General features: G+C 36.0%; 1 protein-coding gene across 1 annotated transcript; it reads left to right on the top strand.

Annotated features, from left to right (window-relative positions):
* The first annotated feature begins 5,994 nt into the window (after positions 1-5,994).
* On the top strand, positions 5,995-16,717 carry LOC115976730 (CRM-domain containing factor CFM2, chloroplastic-like). The gene is made up of 14 exons (XM_031098193.1): positions 5,995-6,753; positions 7,895-8,423; positions 8,498-8,628; positions 10,190-10,504; positions 10,585-10,741; positions 10,903-11,195; positions 11,867-11,926; positions 12,050-12,106; positions 12,199-12,318; positions 14,516-14,773; positions 14,858-15,077; positions 15,610-15,740; positions 15,840-16,135; positions 16,247-16,717. The coding sequence occupies exons 1-13, from the start codon at positions 6,073-6,075 to the stop codon at positions 16,056-16,058; spliced, it is 3,171 nt and encodes a 1,056-aa protein (XP_030954053.1). The 5' UTR covers positions 5,995-6,072; the 3' UTR covers positions 16,059-16,135; positions 16,247-16,717.
* Positions 16,718-20,620: the final 3,903 nt, after the last annotated feature.

Raw genomic sequence — 20,620 nt, 5'->3', positions numbered from 1 at the left:
TGTATTTAATCTAGTTTAAACTTTCCTGGTTTAAATCACATGAGAATGGTTGCATATTTAAAGATCGTATTACCTGGAGAAAGGATCAGATCAAGAGGTTTCTAGTCTACTATATATAGAATTCCTTGTATACATTCTAGTCTCCTGAAGCAGCTAACAAACCTTTTTTAGGCAAGTTTATTTATGGCAAACAAAGCACGGTTCCTCAACCCAACCCCCCCTCCCTTTTTTTTTTTTTTATATCTATTTTGTATTTTCATATATACAAACATTATATCTATTATCTAGTTGTGCTTATTTGTAGATATATCACGTGTATATACATAAAGCTACAAGCTAATATTATTTAAAAAGAACATGTAAGCAAATATAAAAATTATTGATCTATATGAAAAGATAGAAAAGCAAATGTCATATAAAAAATAATTCTCCAAATTCAATTCCAAATTTCTAAATACGCATAGCGCCTATTTGGTTAGTTGAAAAAAGCACTGTTTTTTATTTTTATTTTCAATTTTTAGTAGGTCCCATCATTAAAAAAATTGGTTTCATTTTAGTATTTTTATTCAGCTTTCATTTTTAGTATCCTAAAAGTTAGATTTGAATACAACTTTTCAACGATTTTCATGTATACGAATACAATGGCATATTCGTAAATATTGTGAAAATACAAAGTTACCCTTTTTTTTTTTTTAGTGATGTGATATGTGTGAGTGAGAAAAGTTACTTTTTTTATTTAATAGAAAATAATGACCAAACCTAGATATGATGTATTCTACACCTAAATTATGTATTCAAAACAACTTACCAAACATTCCTAAATGTAAAAATAAGTGTTTTTTTTTATTTATTTATTCAAATTCAGGATTTAAATATAGAATAAAGAAAACAAAAAGTAGATACACCACTTTTTGAAACCAAACAACCCCAAAATTTCATATCCCTTGCCTCATTTTATGAGCAACCAAAAAAAGGCTATAAAATGTTACTATCTAGAAAAAGAAAAATATGAAGGAGAGAGAAAGAGAGGATAAAACCTTGAGAGATTTAAAGTGTTGTAATACGAGGCTGACCATCATTTATGACTTGGTTTGCACTTAGTGGCTATGCTCATAGTCGAGGTACCATGCTTGTCCTTTTGTCTTGGTCCTGAGAAAAATCAAAGATGGCAATGTTTAGCTTTGAGCTTCAACTAGCTTAAGCCTCATTCATGGCGACTTTCTCATTGAGTGGATTTGATAAACTAGTGCGGAAATAAGAACATGATCCTCTTCAATTAACTCAAAATGGAGAGTCTATTTACAATTGAGATTTTATTTCTTGAATCTAATAGAGTACAAAGTGTTATGTCATTTAAATTTTTAAAGGACATGACATTGGATTTAGTTTCACCTATCATGAAAGTCTAAAATTAATGTATTTTGTCATTTTTGGGTGTTTCACCATCAATATAATATCATTATCATGCTTTCTCAATTCTTTGCCATGTGGAGTGTTATTTTTGCAAAAAAAATGATCCACTCCATGTCACTTAAAATGGAGGGAGTATTTTTTAATTGAAATGGAGGATCCTTAATCGAAGCAGGAGAGGTTTGCTTTAAGAGGATAAAACACGTGAAAGAAATACATTTTTATATATAATGTGAATAAAAAATAGGAATTTTTTTTTTCTACCATGTTTAGAAGTACATAGTTTTGCATCTTAATACTACGAAGTTTTGAGTTTAATTATCATTTAATAAACACGTCATTAATAAGCATGGCCAGAAGGAAATAATTCAAAACTCTATCAAATGCTCGACACTAAATCCAAAATTTGAAACGGTAACGATCAAAATCAAAATTATCCCAACTTAAATGATGTAATTTTCATTTTAGTGAAACATTTATCAAGCTCCTCACACAAAGTGCACACTCTAATCCAGGTCCACTTTATTGAACTTGGGGCTGCATGCGATCCCTATAAAAGGACTTGACCCAGATACCTGGCTCTATAATTTTGCCATGGTGAGCCCAAAAGGAGAAAGCCCACTCCATTAGAATAATCATCCACCTCATCCTTGCCCGTACTCACAAGTAATTACACTAGTGACTAGACCCATTTAACCAGTTTGACTCAACGTCAACCTCTTTACTACAAGGCGAGATAATGCCGAGCATAGTAGTACACAAAAGGTGTTACAAAAGAAGAATATGGAGCATACCTGATCTGCAAACTGAGATTATGGGGCTTTTAAAAGGCTGGCTCAAATAAGCCTCCAATGGAACCGTAAGGATCATCTCTTGGATCTGTAGAGGTTTAGGTCCACGTAGCACGTACAAATTTACGCAGTGGTCCGTGGATCTATGTTTATAACTTATTTTTGAGAAACATGTTTATAACTTATATCTCTTTTGTTTATAGGCAACCAACCGTGTCTCAATAAATGGCAAGAGGTGTGGAATGTGGCTATGTACCTTAACACTAGACCTTCTGAGTGAGTAGTGAATTAGGACACGTCTTCTTTCATCAAGAGCCCTGACTATTTGTAGAAGTAGTGAATCATGATATGCCTTAAAAAGTAACTTTGGGTGTGTTTGAATAGAACTTATTTTGTTGAAACTGAAAACTGAAAACATGTAGCAAAATAATTTTTAAATGTGTGAATAGTGCTGTGGAACCCATTTTTAATGAAAAAATTGATAAAAAAATAAAATTTGTGGGTTCATGAATAGTGCACAGGCCCACTGATGGACAGAAATGTCAAAAAAACACGGCCAAACAGTATTGAACAGTACTCCACTGTTGCACTTGTCACCTGAAATGCGTGTAGAAAAAAAAAAAAAAAAAAACAAAAAGCAAAAGCAAAACTCAAACGTAGATCCAAACCCACCTTTTATTTGCGAAAAGTAAACCCTAGTTAATCTATCAATAGAAGATACTATTCAATGAATAGTTTAAACTTTTCATGAATAGTGACATTTTTGTTTTATCATGTAGGCCTTGTCCTAGATGGTTCCTTCCTATCATTTCTTCTTTCTATCATCTTTCTGCTCTTATTCTGTCTTCTTGTAATGATGAAATGTGGCATCTTTAGTTGTCTATCTTGCCATGATGAAATGTAGAGATTCTTTTACCTACATGTCTGTCTTGAGTGTGCTAATGAACTGTGTCTGCCTACCATGCCTGTTGGTGGGAGTCAGTCTGTATCTACATAGTTGTCATAATCAAGGGGGTTGGAGTTATCTGCTTCTATGTCAATGTACATGGGTTGGCATTCATGTTCTGTTGGTTTGAATTCTTCACAATAAGGGCAATAGTTGACTGCTTGTAGTTTTAGGGATTTGTCTGTCAGGTTTGGGGCACCTAAAGTGTGGGGTCGCAGTCTTGTGAAGAAGGGAATTATGCATCTGTTATCCGGGCACCTGAAATGTGGGGTCGCAGTTTTGTGAAGAAGAGAATTATGCATTTGTTATCGCCAAAAATGATAATTATGTTGTTACTAGCAAACACTTGGTTATCTATGTAGAGCTCCTTAAAACATCCACTGTCCACAAGGGGCTATGGCTTTTCATCTCTGTGTGCAGCAGGAAGCAATGGCTCCAATCCATGAAGCTAAAGGCGCCCATTACACCTAAGACAAATAATAGACACGGCTGTGATCTTGTACTTAAACGCATTGATCGAGCTTTTGTTAGCGAGGAATGGTTAAAGGATTTTGAATTTTTTAACTTGGATGCTTGGCCAATGGCCAATAGTAGTATCATCAGATTATGCTCCGCCAGTTCTGGATACTTGTTTTGTACCAAGATATAGACGTAGTCTCGTAGTCTCGTGGACCATATCTGTTTGAATATCAATATATTATATATCTTGTTCTGCTGCTTATATCCTCCAAACTAAAAGTGCTCCAAAATAATTTTATGGAACGCAACAAAATTGTGTTTGGTAGCCTCCACTACAAAATCAAGGAAACCAAAAACAAATTGGTTGATGTCCAAAACAAGGCTTTCAAGTTTTAACCCTGAATGAATTCAATCAACAAGGAGAAGCTCTAGAGGAAGTCTTTTGGGCTCAAAACCCAAGGTGGAGAATGGTATGCATCTGCCCACAAAGGGAAACAAAAAATTGAAGCCGTCCATTGGAGATTTTGCAAAAAACTGTGGAAGCTTGAAAATCAAAGATTTGTTGAGATTTTTTGGTGCAAAATTTTTTGTTAGAATAATAAATAATACTCAGAAAGAAATATCTTATCAAATACTTTAAATCTCACATACTTTTTACTTTGCTACACACATACTTTTTACTATTTTACTCTTTCCGTGGTATTTCCTTACACATGCACCTGCTTCACTTTCTTTTCCTTGCACTTTCATGCTTACCGTAGATCTAAGCTATATATAAAATACAAATGAGACACCTTCCTTAAATTACTCAAGGAAAAATGCTCATACACTCCCTTAAACTTTAGAGTTGTAAGAACCAGATTTGAGTCCCTAGCCCAAATGATGAATGAACTTAGGTCCAAAAAGTCCAATACAATAAATTTGTAGAGAGTGGGTTGAAAAAATTGGGTTTTAATGAATCAGATAACAAGTAAAGTGGATTCAGATGACAAGAAAATGAAGATAGTCTAGTTTAATTTAAAGAAGATTGTCCTCGACACAGTTTAAGGAGAACAGTTCTTATATATTTCTCTCAAGTTTGATTACAAGTTCAATTCCTGATTGCTACAGTGTTTTTCTTTTTATTTCTTGATCTCTTCTCCATGAAGGGTCTCTTACATTATATAGTTCTCTTTGGATGATCTTGACCCTTCACTTATTAATCATCTAAGCCATTACTTGAGTGCTTATCCCATCGGGCACCCCCTTAGGCCCTCTGTGAGTTAGGACAGCCAAGGCAGCACTGTTCAGAGGCCTTCTCCACATTAATCAGCCAAAAAGTTAGTTGCAGAGTATTTAATGCGATTATAGTAGCTTTCTCTTGAGATATTTCATGATCTCCCTTTGTCCTGTTCCTTTTAGATACTTATCCTCATCAGTGGAATCGTTTAGAACGTTACTCCTGGTGTCAGACCACACATTCTAACCTTGGCTTTGCTTAGCCGAGGAAGCATTCCTCCTCGGACAGCCTTCTCGAATGATTATGATCAAACCTCACCTCTTTATTTACCAACACGGATTCTTAAGAAGGTATTTACCTGTCCTTGGACTGCCTAAAGTCTTTGAATTGGGCTCCTAGCCCAATATATACATAGATATGGGCTCTTGGGCCTATCACCCCTACAAGAGTAGTGATTATTACACCTAAACTTTTATTTTAACCAATTTACTACTAAAACTTACACTTGCCAAATTAATACCTTAGTTAGCCTACCGTTACTACACTATAGAAAACACATGTGAGACACATGTGAAGTTTAAAATACCAATATTAAATTATTAAGTCTCTAAACTAGTATGAAAAGAAGAGAGAAACTTAGGTAGAGACGATACAATAGAATTGATGTCGACTGTCACATCCCTCCCTTTGGTGCTATAGTTCTTTTTCTTGCCGTCGACCTTGCTGTCCATGGTTTGCCGTGCCATACAACTGCTATTATGGATATTACTAATTACTAATTAATTTCGGATCATGCTCTTAAGTGCTCTTAGGGTAATGGTTAATCGTCCATTTTAAGAAAATTTTGACATCACTTTTATTGAAAATAAAAAAAGCTGTCAAAACATTTTTTTTTCTCATAATTTTTTTTAAATGAATTATAAAATATTACTTTAAGGCATCTATTAGCATTTTCCATTAATTTTTTGCAACAAAAGTTTCAAATATAGTTTAGCTTTAATCTTTCTGTGATATAGTGAATATTAAGCATGACTTTGTGAAAATTGATTTTGACAAAAATTCTTATTGCAAAAGCAACTTTGGAACTGTAAATGTAATAAAATAATTCCGAAATTGTAAAAATAGAAAAAATTAGCTTTCCCTCGCAGAAAGAGAAAAGGATTACCCTCTCCTCATCTTCATCCTCTACACTACTCTCGCTCTTTCTATCTATCTGATTCTAATTATCATATCTATCCATATTCTTCATGTTGCTTCCTTTAACACACATTCACATTCACCCTTCCTCACTCCCTTCAAACCCCCTCACTGTCACTGACCAATCACCCTTCCCCTTCACCTTCTTCCCCTCACACTCACCACTCCCCAAAACCCGTTTCCTCATTCGGAGCTCCACCTCGGATACCCAAACCCTCCCAAATTCCGCTATCCAACGCATTGCCCACAAGCTCCGCTCTCTCGGATTCGCCGAAGACCCCCAAAACCCGAACCCGAATCCGAGCCCAAATGCCGGAGAAATCTTCATCCCTCTGCCCCATCAATTACCCAAACACCGGGTCGGGCACACTCTCGATGCGAGCTGGTCCACTCCCGAGAACCCGGTTCCGGTTCCGGGCACGGGTTCCGCCATAACCAAATACCACCAGCTGAGGCGCGAGGTGATTAAGCAGAAGGTGATGCATAAGAAGGAGAAGAGAGAGGAGAAGAAAGCTCCGACATTGGCGGAGCTGAGCTTGAGCGAGGCGGAGCTGAGGAGGCTGAGGAGACTTGGGATTGAGACGAGGAAGAAGCTAAAAGTTGGGAAGGCGGGGATTACTGAAGGGATTGTAAACGGTATTCATGAGCGGTGGAGGCGCTATGAGGTCGTGAAAATCGAGTGCGAGGATCTGTGTAGGATGAACATGAAGAGGACTCATGAGTTATTGGAGGTTAGCTTAAAGCTTTCCCAATTCTTTTGCTTTTGAATTGTAAATTGAGCAATGTGCTGTATTGGATAGTTTATGTGTAGTTATTAATGTTTGTGTTGTTATAATGCTTGAATTACAATCGAATTCATGAAGTAGTGTGTTAGTGGAAATTGGAGATTGTAAGTGGAAAGGAAATGAGAGTGGGGTAGAGTTGTGTTATGTATAGGTACTTCTCCTAAGAATTTAAAGGTTAAACCTTGGTGCAATGGTAAGTGTCTTCCGACCATTCAATGTGTTCTGAATTTGATTTGAGAATCAGTTTCTTCCAAATGTCGTATTATGCAGGAGCCTTGTGCACCTGTGGCGGGAGTACCTTTGTGAGTAATTATAATGGCGCTCTCATTGTATTGGATGTTAAGGTTGTTTGGTATTCAGGAACATGAGCATAACAAGGACAAACCTAAAAGCCAAGGAATGATCTTTATATTCCTTCATCTCTGCTAAGTACTATAACTTTGCTTCAAAAACTTACCTGTGATTGGCAATCATGATAAATTTAATCTTATATTCATTAAGTGCACAACCCACAAGCTTTTCAAGCACTTGACTATTTCCCCTGGTGTAGGTTGCCCCTGTTCTGCACACACCTGGTAATTATAAAGAGGATCCTTTGGGGTTGGCCCCAAGATGCTTGTTAGGAGTTTTCAACCCAAGACCTCAGGGATTTCATGAGTCATTAGAAACCACTAGACCGACCCTTCGGAGTTATCTTGCTAGATATTTTTCTTCCCAGAAAGCGTCAGGCTTTCCTGTTAATTTTGCTTGATTTTATTTGTCATTAAACAGATTATGTGAAACCCAGTCAATAAATTTTTACAAACATGCCTAACCTTGACCACACTTTTAGCACTATCTCAAATTGCAAACCTTAGGTAATGTTTTGATTTACCTATTTGAATGTCTTTTCTCTGATAGTCGTTGAGGTTTTGTTTTGGTCATTAAAAAATTTTATAGTGTGCCTTACTGAGCTTGATTTGTGATAATCACTTAACTTAGATTCCTGATATCCACAATTAGTCGTTAGAGGATGAGGTTTGGAATTTATATATAATTATCCATCTTGTATAGCTTTCTAATTTTAATTTTGTTTAAACATCTTCAGAGGAAAACTGGAGGTCTGGTTGTTTGGAGGTCTGGAAGTAAGATTGTCTTGTATAGGGGGGCCAATTATAAGTACCCTTACTTTTTGTCTGATAAAATTTTGACAAATGAAACCATGACTGATGATATACTGGATCCACACATTGATGATGGTGAACAAAATGAAACGGAGAGCTGCTCATCCAGCATAATTGGTGTAAAAGCTGCTGCAACTAGTCCAAGCAAAGAAATATCTCAACCAAAATTAATCCAAGGTGTTGGTATGCCAAACAGAGTACGATTTCAATTGCCAGGTGAGGCAGAGCTTGCAGAAGAAGCGGATCGCTTATTAGAGGGGTTGGGCCCACGATTTACTGATTGGTGGGGTTATGACCCTCTCCCTGTTGATGCTGATCTTCTGCCAGCCATTGTTCCTGGATACCGGAAGCCTTTCCGCCTTCTTCCCTATGGTGTGAAGTCTGTATTAACAAATGATGAAATGACTACATTAAAAAGACTTGGTCGACCCTTGCCATGCCATTTTGCATTAGGTGAGTATGGCTTTTGATACACAACTGTTACAATCTGGTCAACCCAAATTTACTTGCTTTATACCTTTAAACAGGCAGAAATAGGAATCTTCAAGGATTGGCTGCTTCCATTGTCAAGCTCTGGGAGAAATGTGAGATTGCCAAAATTGCTGTTAAGAGAGGGGTACAGAACACTAATAGTGAAATGATGGCTGAAGAGCTGAAGGTTAGTAATAATGTGACAATAATTTAGAACATATATGTATTTTAAGTTCCTACCACCTCAATTATGTTTGACGCATGATCTTTTTCCTCTAAACTAAAATATATTTATGATTCATAGATTCATAGTTCTTTCATGTGAAGGGATAAGGAGATGTAATTCCCTACTTTTTAGACTGCAAGAAAACTGTTGGTAGATGAGTGATGTGAGCATGTTTTATCTGGCCACTATAAAAGATAGAATTTGTCATAAATTTCCTGTGTTTCTACATATATTTAAATGGGTGAAGCACTTTACTAAATCCCCCCTACCTTTGTGTCCTTGATCACTAAGGTTAACAGGAGAAAGTACAATAGATTTGCAGTTTACGGTCAAGGTGGAATTTTTTTTGGTGGTAATTATAAGTAGGGCTTTACTTCCTCAGCCCAAAAAAAAGGGATAGGTAAGTTAAATGAAAAACTTGATCAAGATTTCTATTAGACTAGCCATGCTCTAAGGTGATGAATGTTGGGATGTTGAGAGGACATGTTTGTAAAATGAATATAGTTGAAATGAGAATGTTAAGATGGATAAGTGGAAATACAAGAAAAGATAGGATTTGAAATGAGGAAATCCCCTTAAAGATAGGGGTGACCTCTATTGAGGAAAAGATGTGGAAGAGTCTCTTAAGATGGTTTGGTCATGTACAAAGGAGTGAGATTAATGAACCTTGAGAAAGAATAAATTTATTCAACTCGAGGGAATGAAAAAATGAAGAGGAAGACAAAAGAAAGAAAAAACATTAGTAAAAGTAATAAAATAGAATGGTGGAAAAGAGTTCATGTGACCGACTTTGACTAGTCCATTTGAGGATCCGTAGTTGGCCCCAAAATGTTGGGACTAAGGCTTGGTTGTTTTGTTGATTGTACTTTGCGGATGTAGAAGGTTCTTTGTTTTGCAATTCCTAGATTTCTGACTCTTCTCAATGCCTGTGCACCCAAATAATCTTAACAAAGCACAAATAATTCAACTATGTTTCTAATATCTGCTAACTTCTCTCTCTCTTATATATTATCTCTTCCTAACTGATGAAGAATTAAATGGTGGGGAATTTGACTTTTATTTATTATATAAAAAAATAAAACAGATATGTATTTCCATTTTTATGTAAAGATAATATTTAAGCTAGTCATTTGAAAATTTTTTAGGGAACTTTTATTCTTTGCAACAACTTTATCTGGAGATATATTGAACTCTGAAAGGCAATCCCTCATTGACTCACGTGGTTCATTTGGAGAGAGAAAAATGTCAGGCGCTTTGAAGGGTGTGAAAAAATCAGTTGTGGACCTGAAACTTTCATTCCTCAAATCCTCATTTGAGAGGATGACAGCTTTAGGCCTATATTCATTTTCAAATTTCATTGAGATGCTCGACCATTGTAATTTTTGTGCATAATTGTTGGTGTAGCTATTCCTATTGTATGCTTTCCATGTACTTGGGTTGCACCTTTTCTGTGCTTTTAGTAAATTCCTTACTTATAAAAAAATTCAGACATCTTTTAAATAATAATTAAAAAATGTTGCAGCGGCTGACTGGAGGAATATTACTTTCCCGGGATTCCGAATTTTTTGCCCTATATCGAGGGAAAGATTTTCTGCCACCTGCAGTTTCTTCTGCAATAGAAGTGCGGAGGAAGTATGGAATTCATGGAGAGAAAGAAAGGACAAGATGTAGTACATCAGTGACAACTGTACAGGAGCCTAAACTTGATACTGCAGAGTGTAGTTCTGAAAGTGAACCTGATGGGGGCAATAATGTGGAAAGGGGTCTCCTTTTAGAACAAAGAAAGCTAAGGTCCACTGAGGCAGCTATCAAAAGAACTAGCATCAAATTGTCGATGGTATGATTTACTAAGGCGCTGTGGCTAATTTCTTGTCGAATTGTTTTTTATCTTGCACTCAGCATCTTTCTCATGAATAGGCACTAGAAAAGAAAGCAAGGGCTGAGAAACTCCTAGCAGAGCTTGAGAAAGAAGAGATCCCCCAACAATCTGAAATAGATAAAGAAGGTATAACTAAAGAAGAAAGATATATGCTAAGGAAGGTTGCCCTGAGAATGAAGCCTTTCCTACTAATGGGTGAGTTTTGCCATCTAGCATACATTTTTTGTACGCTGAACCTGGCACAGTGGGCATGCAGTTTTTTCCTCTCCTAAGAGTAAACAGAATGGCAGTTGAAGACTGATAAAAATGTCACACAGAAGTGGGCACTAATGAGCATATTATCTTTCCATATTCAGGTAGGCGAGGGGTTTTTGATGGAACAGTTGAAAACATGCATCTTCACTGGAAGTACAGGGAACTTGTGAAGATAATATCTAAAACCAGAAGCATTGAAGCTGTTCACGAAGAAGCACGGACATTAGAGGCAGAAAGTGGTGGAATATTAGTGGCGGTTGAGAGAGTGAGCAAGGGTTATGCAATCATTGTGTATCGTGGGAAGAATTATACACGGCCTGCTAGCCTAAGGCCTCAGACGCTCCTAAATAAAAGAGAAGCATTGAAACGCTCTATAGAGGCACAACGCCGCAAGGTAAATTGGCTTGTCTATCTGTGCACACACATACATGTCAACTAGTTTTAATTATCACTCTCTTCTTTTGATAATAGTTAGTAATCCTACACTACTACTTGAACCTGTTCCCCCCACCCCCCACACACATACACACACATATATGTCAACTAGTTTTAATTCTCACTCTCTTCTTTTGATAATAGTTTGTAATCCTACTCTACTGCTTGAACCCGTTCCCCCCCCCCCACCCCCCCCTTGAAACCCCAATCTCTAAGGTTTGGGGAGGTACCATCCCACCTAACAGGCGGGTGGTTAATTCTCACTCTCTTCTTGAACTTAAAATAATAATAGAAAAGGCACCTTCCATACTTTCACGCAAAAAAAAGAAAAAAAGAAAAAGGAGATTGAATTGATGACCAAGTGATCTATCCCTGTTAAAGCATCAAAGGTACAAGGCAAGCCCTATAAAGATATGGTTAGAATTGATTGATTTGGTCAGAATTGTGTTCCATGTGGAACCTGTCAAGTTAAGGGACTTAGTTGCAGGCATAAATACATTATGATATGGACCTTGACTCTGTCCAGGATGGTTTATCAATGGGGAGACTGCTGGCTTGTTTAATTTATATCAGCTAATATTTTACCTTGATATTTACTTCAGCATTCTTTTTTCCTGCTTTGTCATGCAGTCTCTGAAACTCCATGTTTTGAGCCTTACCAAAAACATAGATGACTTGAAACTTCAGTTGGTAAGTTATCTTTTGTCTGTGTTTCATTGTATTCTTTTTTTCACTGATAATTTTTGCTTTGTTATTTTATGCTGATTTACCCAATCATATTGAGGAAAATTATGTGTTATTTTCTTGATTCAGGATAAAGACAAGGAGGCAAACAATGTTCTGCCAGCTGATGCATTGAATTATAAATTGGTGAGCCATCTTACATATCTGTTCATTCTGTGTTCTTTCACCCAAGTAAAGCTATAAATTTGTGGTGAAGTTTACAGTTTGAGTTAAATTAGGTGAAAGAGGATATGAACAATATGCAGGCAACTGAATGCTTGAGATCACATGTGGAACATAATTCCAGTCCTCTCTCTCACTCGGTAATTCCTGCTTGCCATGAAGAGAATAATGTAGAGGTAAGTTATTGATCTTGGATTCAGAAGCTATGTGCTAAAACAATGTGGTTTATATTTTTTATTTGTATTTCTAGGTCTATGCATATATGGGGTTCTCATTTTCAAAATAAAAATCCAACATGTGTGCTTACCATTTGAATTGATATAGTTGCATTCAAAACCTTATGAGGCATTTTTTTTTGATGAGCAAGTGAGAACTTACAATAAAACCACATTTCAACTGGGAAATACACCAAATATCAATACCACTTGATCTTTTAAACAAGACTCAATTTAGAAACCCCCCAAGAACAGCAAAGGGCCCTGTTCAAGATAGAATTCTTAAAATGAGCTCCGCCAGCAACACGAAGTCTAACTTCCAATTCAATGTCCTATAATAAACTTTCCTCTGTTTGAGATGGGGCCTCCCGGAATATAGTTGTTTCTTTGGACCCATAGATGGTAAAGAGCAGCTCCCCAAGCTAATTTACACAAAACTCAAACTCTTACCCTTCCAGTTTTTCCAAACCCCAATCTACTATCTCATTCCAACTGGTTACAGGATTAAAAAGCAAACATAATCTTATGATGTGAGCCCAAATTCTATCAGTGAAAGGGCAACTGAAGAACAGATGATAACGGCTTCCAAGACAATTTCGACAAAGGACACATGTTGTATCACCTGGATAACCCCATTTTAGCATATCCCTTGTGGCCGACCTGTTTTTGGGGGCTAACCGCAAAAAGAAAGCATGTCTGGGGACTGCCATTAAGATCCATACAAGTTTAGTCCATACTGCGTCTGGGAGTTTATGTTTAACAACGTTTTAAGCTCTAGCATTACTAAATGTACCAGAGTTGGAAGGGAGCCAGACAGGTTTGTCATAGTCACCAAATTCAATTAAAGGCAACTTACTTTGGATGGCAGCCAGAGCATCAAATGTAGAAGGATTTTCCAACACCAAATCCCTTCCATCCTCCAGCACACTAGAAACCTTTGCATCTAACTTACTAGCAGCATCATATATCACCCTAGAACTATACTTGGTATGGAGGACCCCATCTGGATGCTAATGGTCTAGCCATAAAAAGATAGACCTTCCTTCACCAATTATAAATTTCAGAAGAGATTTAACCACCTTTCTAAACTTGAGCATTTTCCTCCATCTCCATGAAGATACCTATGAGACTTTGATCAACTAGAAGCTTCTTTCTCTTAGGAGATTTTCCTTGACCCAAGCTACCCAAATTGATCCAGCCCTTGCAAACAAATTCCAGATGTGCTTCATTATATAGCTAAAAAGTTGTACCCAATGCAAAAAGCTCCACTTTTGTGGGGCTTGGGAGAGGTCATGTTAGGCAGCTTTGGTCCTATTTTATTGGAGAGGCTAATTCTCAAACTTGAACCCGCCATCTATCACTTTTGGTGGAAGGCACTTGCCATCGAACCAAGGCTGACCTTTATATGCTTTGTTATAGCTGCACGATTCTAATCATCAATTCTGTTAAACCCAAGTTCCCCTCGTTCTTTGGACCACAGACTTGCTCCCAAGCTTCCTTGGCCCCTTTGGATGGTTATCTCCACCACTCTGCAAGAAGCTACAAAATTTCTGCTTTTTAGTTTTAATCTCGTTTTTGGGCAAGATGAAAATGCTAGCTCAATACACCTTAATGCTAAACAAAACAGAGAATATAAATTGTATTCTGCCTGCAAATGATGATTTCTTAGAGGCCCAAGAGTTGGCCCGAGCAGAGATTTTCTCCACCAGTGTGGCACAATCACTCACAGTCAATTTGGAAGGGGAAATGTGGAACACCAGGATACCTCACTGAACTTTAATGCGGGAGAGACATTAGCACAAAATTAAGCCCTCCCCCTACCCACCGCACACGCGCGCATACACATATATATTAACTATTGATATATTGTAACTTGAGATGCTCTTTCAAACGAAAAAGTATTTTATGTATTAGATGCATGTAGCATCTCCCTCAGAATGCGTGGGCCCCATTTACGTGTGGGACCCATACACTATGACAGAGATGCTACTTGTGTCTAATACATATGGTACCACCTCCTTCCCAAACGAGGTGGTACTATGTGTAACCAGTGTGGGGTCCACCCCATGAGAGAGGATGTTTCATGCAACATGTAATACAAAAATAATAAATCTATTCAAACTGATATCTGAAATAGTGCTTTGTGTGAATACTTAAGGCTGAGGACAAACATGGAGCTCAATTAACTCTCATGAACTTAAATGATGGCACGGATGCTTCAATATACAATCCACAAGCCACTCAACAAGATAAAGTGCTTGGCCTCTCATCAACTTTTAAGGGGGATGGGACTGGTAAAATTGAAGCTGGATTTTCATCTGAATTAGTTAGTAAAGAACTCCATGCAAAATTGTGCAAGGATATGAATGGTGAAGTTGAAACTGCTGTCTCTACACCTTGCCCTGATAATTTTATGGTAATGTAAAGAATCCTTTCTGTGTTTATTTATATTCATGTTTTTCTTCTAATGGCTAAAGCTGTATGGTTTGTGTACTTTCAGTCAGAAGAAACAGGCTCTTCTGCGGTAGTTCAGCATTGTGTTTATGATAACAATGCAATAGAACCAGCTAAGTCGGCAAAAATTGATTTGAAACTGGTTCCAATAGCAGTGGAAAATGGATCAGAGATGCCCCACAAAGCTGTACTTCTTTCCAATAAAGAGAGGCTTCTTTTACGAAAGCAAGCCCTGAAGATGAAAACTCGCCCTGTACTGGCAGTAGGTAATTTTTTAATCCTCTTTCACAGCTTTCAGTTTTCCCTCATTGTTGTTAAGGTTTTAGTAATTACAACATTTGCCTTTTCTAACTTCATACGGGTCTTGGTTGGTCATAATTATCATCTTAGCTGCATTCTCCCTCAGTTTTTTGTTCATCCGGAATTGTTTCTTTATGGTATAAACTGCTGGATTTTTATTTGAAATGTGTTCAACAGAATGGAGCTGTATTCAGAATTTATAAGTTTACTTGCTTAATAAGACAAAAAATAAGTGATAAAAACTTCAGAAACTTTTTTCAACTGTTTAAAAGTTCGTATAGATTTTGTAGTAATTGGAAACTTTTGAATTATGTTCAATATCCTAAGATAACTTATGGTGAAGAATTATACATTTTCTTCTTTAGGCCTTTGCATATTTGCTTCTTCCACACCCCCCCCCCCCCCCCCCCCCCCAACTTTTTTGGTTATGTTTCCTATCTATTTGCTAGCAACTGATGTATTTTGAACAACTTGATCATTTTTGGGTACTGATACTAGGGAGAAACAACATTGTCTCTGGTGTTGCAAAAGCAATCATGGTTCATTTCAAGAAGCATCCTCTTGCTATTGTGAATGTCAAAGGTAGAGCAAAAGGAACGTCAGTCCAGGAGGTGGTTTTTAAGCTGGAGGTATGCACACCTGAGGCCCTCTTTGTTTTTACATATAGATTAACCAGATTGGCTGATAGTTTCTCTCTCTCTCTCTCTCTCTCTCTTATACCCTCACAGCAAGCAACAGGTGCAGTTCTTGTCTCTCAAGAGCCTAGCAAAGTCATACTTTACAGGGGTTGGGGGGTGAGAGATATACCTGGGCACACCGAAAAGAAGAATGTCATTGATGTTGGGAAAGAGGGTGGAACTCGGCCAACTGTCTCTCCTGAACTCTTGGCAGCAATCAGAATGGAGTGTGGGTTGCAGGGTCACGTAAAGGAAGAGACAACTCTATAACTTGGAATTGAAGCTTGTATCCATGGTAGCCTGCCATCCGCTGTCCCATGATTCTTGTCCATATTATTTAATTTTGGGTAAGTAATTATTGCCGGCACTGTGAATTACTTTCTGTTTCTGAGCTATAATTGTGGTAAAAGTTCCTCCTACTCTGGTGTTGGATAAAGTGCTTAAATCAACATTTTCAGGATCATACCAACTCATCATATATTCAGTTTTCAGCACATTTTAACTAGGAGGGACATGCACATATATACTTTCCATATCTCTGAACAGCAGTTACAATCCTAAGGTATGTTGGCCTGATTTCCACTGTATGCTTCTGTCTGCTTTCCTCTTTTGGTACAGTAAATCTAGAAACAAGATGGAGAGGTGACATCTTCGAAAGCAAGGTCTTTATTAGTTATTTGCTGTATTTGAGTGTGCCCTCCGTATGTATACTGGTCTTCTGCTGCAAGGAGGGAAATACTCTAGTGACATCTCAGTCGATATTGTAATATAAGAAATTCTTCAGCAATAGCCAATGACCTCTGGCTTTAATGGCTCTTTTCTTGCAAAAGCAACATGATGATGGATTCAAGGCCCATAGGATCCGTATGTATTTACTAGTTTTAAATAACAATAATAAATTCTTGGGGCATACCTAGAATTGGTTCCAATTGAGTCTCAAAATCAAATTATTATGTGGTTTCAATAAAACTAACATCCAATTGTTTGTATTAGAATAAAAATTGAGTTGGATGAATGTTATTTTGCTCCACCATAAACTAACCCTAAACTTGTATGAAGGAGAGATCCTTTGCTAAAGATGGCGAATACTTTAGCTTTTAATTATTCTGAATGTTGTAAGAATCACAAAATTCGGGATCTCACGGTGAGATTCTCACCCCACCTGTGATGCTTGTATTGTACTGGGCTGGAGTTATAGGTAGCCTTTAGAGTCTGTAGTGTGTCTTGACTCATGAGTCATGATTCTCATGAAATGAGCTCTTTCCAATTGGTCCCACATTAGCTGAGCCTTCGTTGCCGACATGTTTTGTAGACATGCTCAGATATTAATTTGCTTGTCTAGGAATTGTCACCAAGGAAAAAAAAAAAAAAAAAAACCTCTTTTTAATCTAGTAAGAACAATAATAAAATGTGTAAAAGACAGCTTAAAACATTGATTTTTTTTTACTTTCGGGTACAATTCATGAAAATCTTTAAATTTATTTTCCCATTATATCCTATTTTGTCTTAGCAAAAGAAAGTGCCATCATGAGTGATGAGAGTGAGACACATCACAATGACTAAAAGCTCTCTCTTTTAAAATATACCCGGGTCAATATGAAAGTAAACTTTTCTTCTTTCACACTTTAGTTTACTCTTCAAATTACAGTGCTAGCTTTTTGTTGGCCTAAAAGATAACATATTATGGTACCACACAGAAAAGCTAATCGAACTGGTGACTTTAAGTGGGACCAAGTCTAAATTTGTTTCAATCTAAAAGTCGAGATTCCAGACCCACTATCTGTCGAAAGGCTAATCTCTCTTGTAGGGTGAAATAACCTAAAAAGCTCCATCACTATGCTAGGATAACTACTCGAACCACACGCCTTGAATCTCGATGGATCCTATTTAATGGATATTTTTGAAATATAAAAAGAAAAAAATTATTTAATAATAGATCCAGTGTAATTGTATCATAATAAGAGGCTGTGTGTGAATAGATATGAGAAATTATTTAGTTGAGAGAGAGAGAGAAAATATGGAGACTTGAGAAACTCTTACTTATATGTAAATCATTAAGCATATGTGAAAAATAAAATAACATCACATTAGAATTTTGTGTTACGTTAAAATATCTCAAGACCATTACATGTTATACAATTAACATTTTATGCATAAATCGTCTCCAAAAAAAAAAAAAAAAAAATTATGCATAAAATAATATATCTCAGGAGGTGATTAAGTGTTTCATTCAAAGATGCAATTTTTGTTCAATCCTCCTAAACAAGATCTTGAGTGACATGTGGCCTTTATAGGACAAGTTTTGTTTCTAGTGCATAGAGCATTGGATGCAAACCAAACCCCACTTTCAATACTTTAGAGGGGGTTTCACATTTTAGAAAAAACCACAAGAGAGTTTTGTATACTTCTACCAAAATTGTTTATTGAATTTATTGTTATATAAAACATGGGTTGAATTTGAGTCATGTTAGTTTATTAAAATGACCACATAATTATTACAGTATATTTTTTTTAAAAATTTTCTTTGATTATTTTAAGTTGTACATCTTTGATCCTCTTTTAAGTAAGTAATTTGTTATGGGAGGTTAATTAATTGTTAGCTCTCTCTCTCTCTCCCTCAAAATTACCTTCAAAAGTTAATCCCCTTCAGGATATTTGCTCCACTCTCTATTTGAATTTTGAACAACATTATTGATGCATTTCATCTGACTTATAAAAATATTGTGACTCTAGATTATTACTTTAAGAATTATTTATATATTTGCTAAAATAATACACTAGAAACGGTGGGTTTTTTTTTTTTTTTTTTTTTTTTCGTCAGTAAGTTTGCTTCAAGGGAAAAAATAATAGAGGCGAAGAGGTTTGTAAGCTTAATAACATTGTCTAATGTTTCTAACAGAAACATCCCCACTAAAAAATGTATATTGGGGGGGGGGGGGGGGGGGAAGAAGTATGGCTATGGAGAAAAGGAAGATTTTTAAATTAATGATCATAAGACTTTAGTGTCTAATGAGAAAAAAAAAAAAAAAAAATCTTATCCCATTTTGTATGTTACACTTTATGTTCTATCAATTACAAATTGTCATATATTCTCTCTCTATCTTTTTCCCTCCTTTTTTCTCCTGCGAAACAACCAAAGTAAAAAAAAAAAAAAAAAAAAAAAAAAAAAAAAAAAAAAAAAAAAAAAAACTCATGACAAGTTATTTATTTATGATCTCCAAGTTGTATTATATTTGGTAGAATTAAAATTAAAAAGCAGAACACTGGGAAGAAGATTTCTAATCATCTCGATTGGAATATATGCTACCCCTAAATTTAAGATGCTCGAAATCTAATTAAACACTTTCTTATGTAGTAAAAAACTTTCCACGGATTTTCACAAGTCTCAAGAGAAAAACATAACATACTATATCATTCCTTAGTCAATTGCTTGAGAGGGCGTGTCCTCTTTAGACTCACTCCTCAAGTGTGGACTGTGGACCACTTAATTAGTTTCTATCAGCAATTTCTTGGGTGAAAGAGAATGATTATTATCTTTGAGGTCTAGAATGTTGCTCTACTTTTTTTCTTTTACGTTTTAACCAAAGGGTTCTAGCGTTGAAAGGAGCATGAGAAATTTGAAGAAGCTGCCACCAACAACCTATCATCTCCATGTGTCAAATAAAAATGAGAGAAAATTACGGGAAGGTAATGGCTTATCGGATAAGATTCTCTCCCATTGAAATCCTTAAATTTAGGGATGGTAATAAGGAGGGGTGAGGTCAAAGGAGGAGATTTTTTCCTTGTTCTATATGTTTTTGTCTTGACACATTTCTGTCCCACGTCATATGAATTATGATGGGGAAAATTCTTTGCCCCATTCCCATGGGGTCTTGTCCCATCCTGTAAAATTCTACTTCATGTTAATTTACTTCACAACTATTATAATTAAAAAAAAAAACATATTTCATTAATATAAATATATTTGAAATTACAACTAATCAAACTAATTTTTAGTAAAAACTTAATAATATTATTCAATTGTTTAACAAGACAATATAACAATAAAAACAAAAATTTTAATATTCATACATTTAAATAAGCTAGTATGGATTTGTTAATTTGTTTAAAATTGAAGAAAATTTAAGGATTTAAGTGAGAGAGAATCCTTTCTCAATACGCCTCCTCATACGAAATAAGTTAAGAGTATTTTGCACAAAAGTCAAACACGTGATCCCTTAATTTGAAACATGCAAGTCTCGCTCATCAGCTTATATACATTCATTATTTACTTTCACAATCTTTTCGTGAAGAATCACCATGCCACTCCTTTTCGAAATTACCATTTATAATAATAACATATTGGACTAAAATACATTTTACTCTTTAACTGTTATTAATTCATTTTGATCTCTTAAGTTTCAGAACTTACATTTGCTTTCTAACATTTAAAACTTTCAATTAACAATTTAAAATCCTAATGTTTAACTTGATCTTGATATGGTCCTTCTGTTATATTTTGATGAATGTTGGTCGTTAATTACCCCTCTATAACTTCATTTAGTTCACTCCCCAACCCCCCCCCCCCCCCCCCAAAAACAATGTCATTTCAAAATAGTTAATACCTTAAAGTGGTGAAATTTTGATTCAATTTAATTATGCGAATTAATTAATGATTAATTAACTTAAGTCAATTAGATGATTACAACTTAGATTAATTAATCACAGCCACACTGAATACTAAATCTAAAAATCAAATAACAAAACACAAGAAACACATAGATTTGGTGATAATAAAGTGGAAAAAATTGATAAACACTCCAAAGGAAAAACTACTAGCTACAAGGGTACCT

The sequence above is a fragment of the Quercus lobata genome, chromosome 2 (genome assembly GCF_001633185.2).
Source record: "Quercus lobata isolate SW786 chromosome 2, ValleyOak3.0 Primary Assembly, whole genome shotgun sequence".
Classification (NCBI taxonomy): Eukaryota; Viridiplantae; Streptophyta; class Magnoliopsida; order Fagales; family Fagaceae; genus Quercus; species Quercus lobata.
Note: the sequence above shows the minus strand (reverse complement) of the source record. Positions and strands in the feature narration are given on the sequence as shown.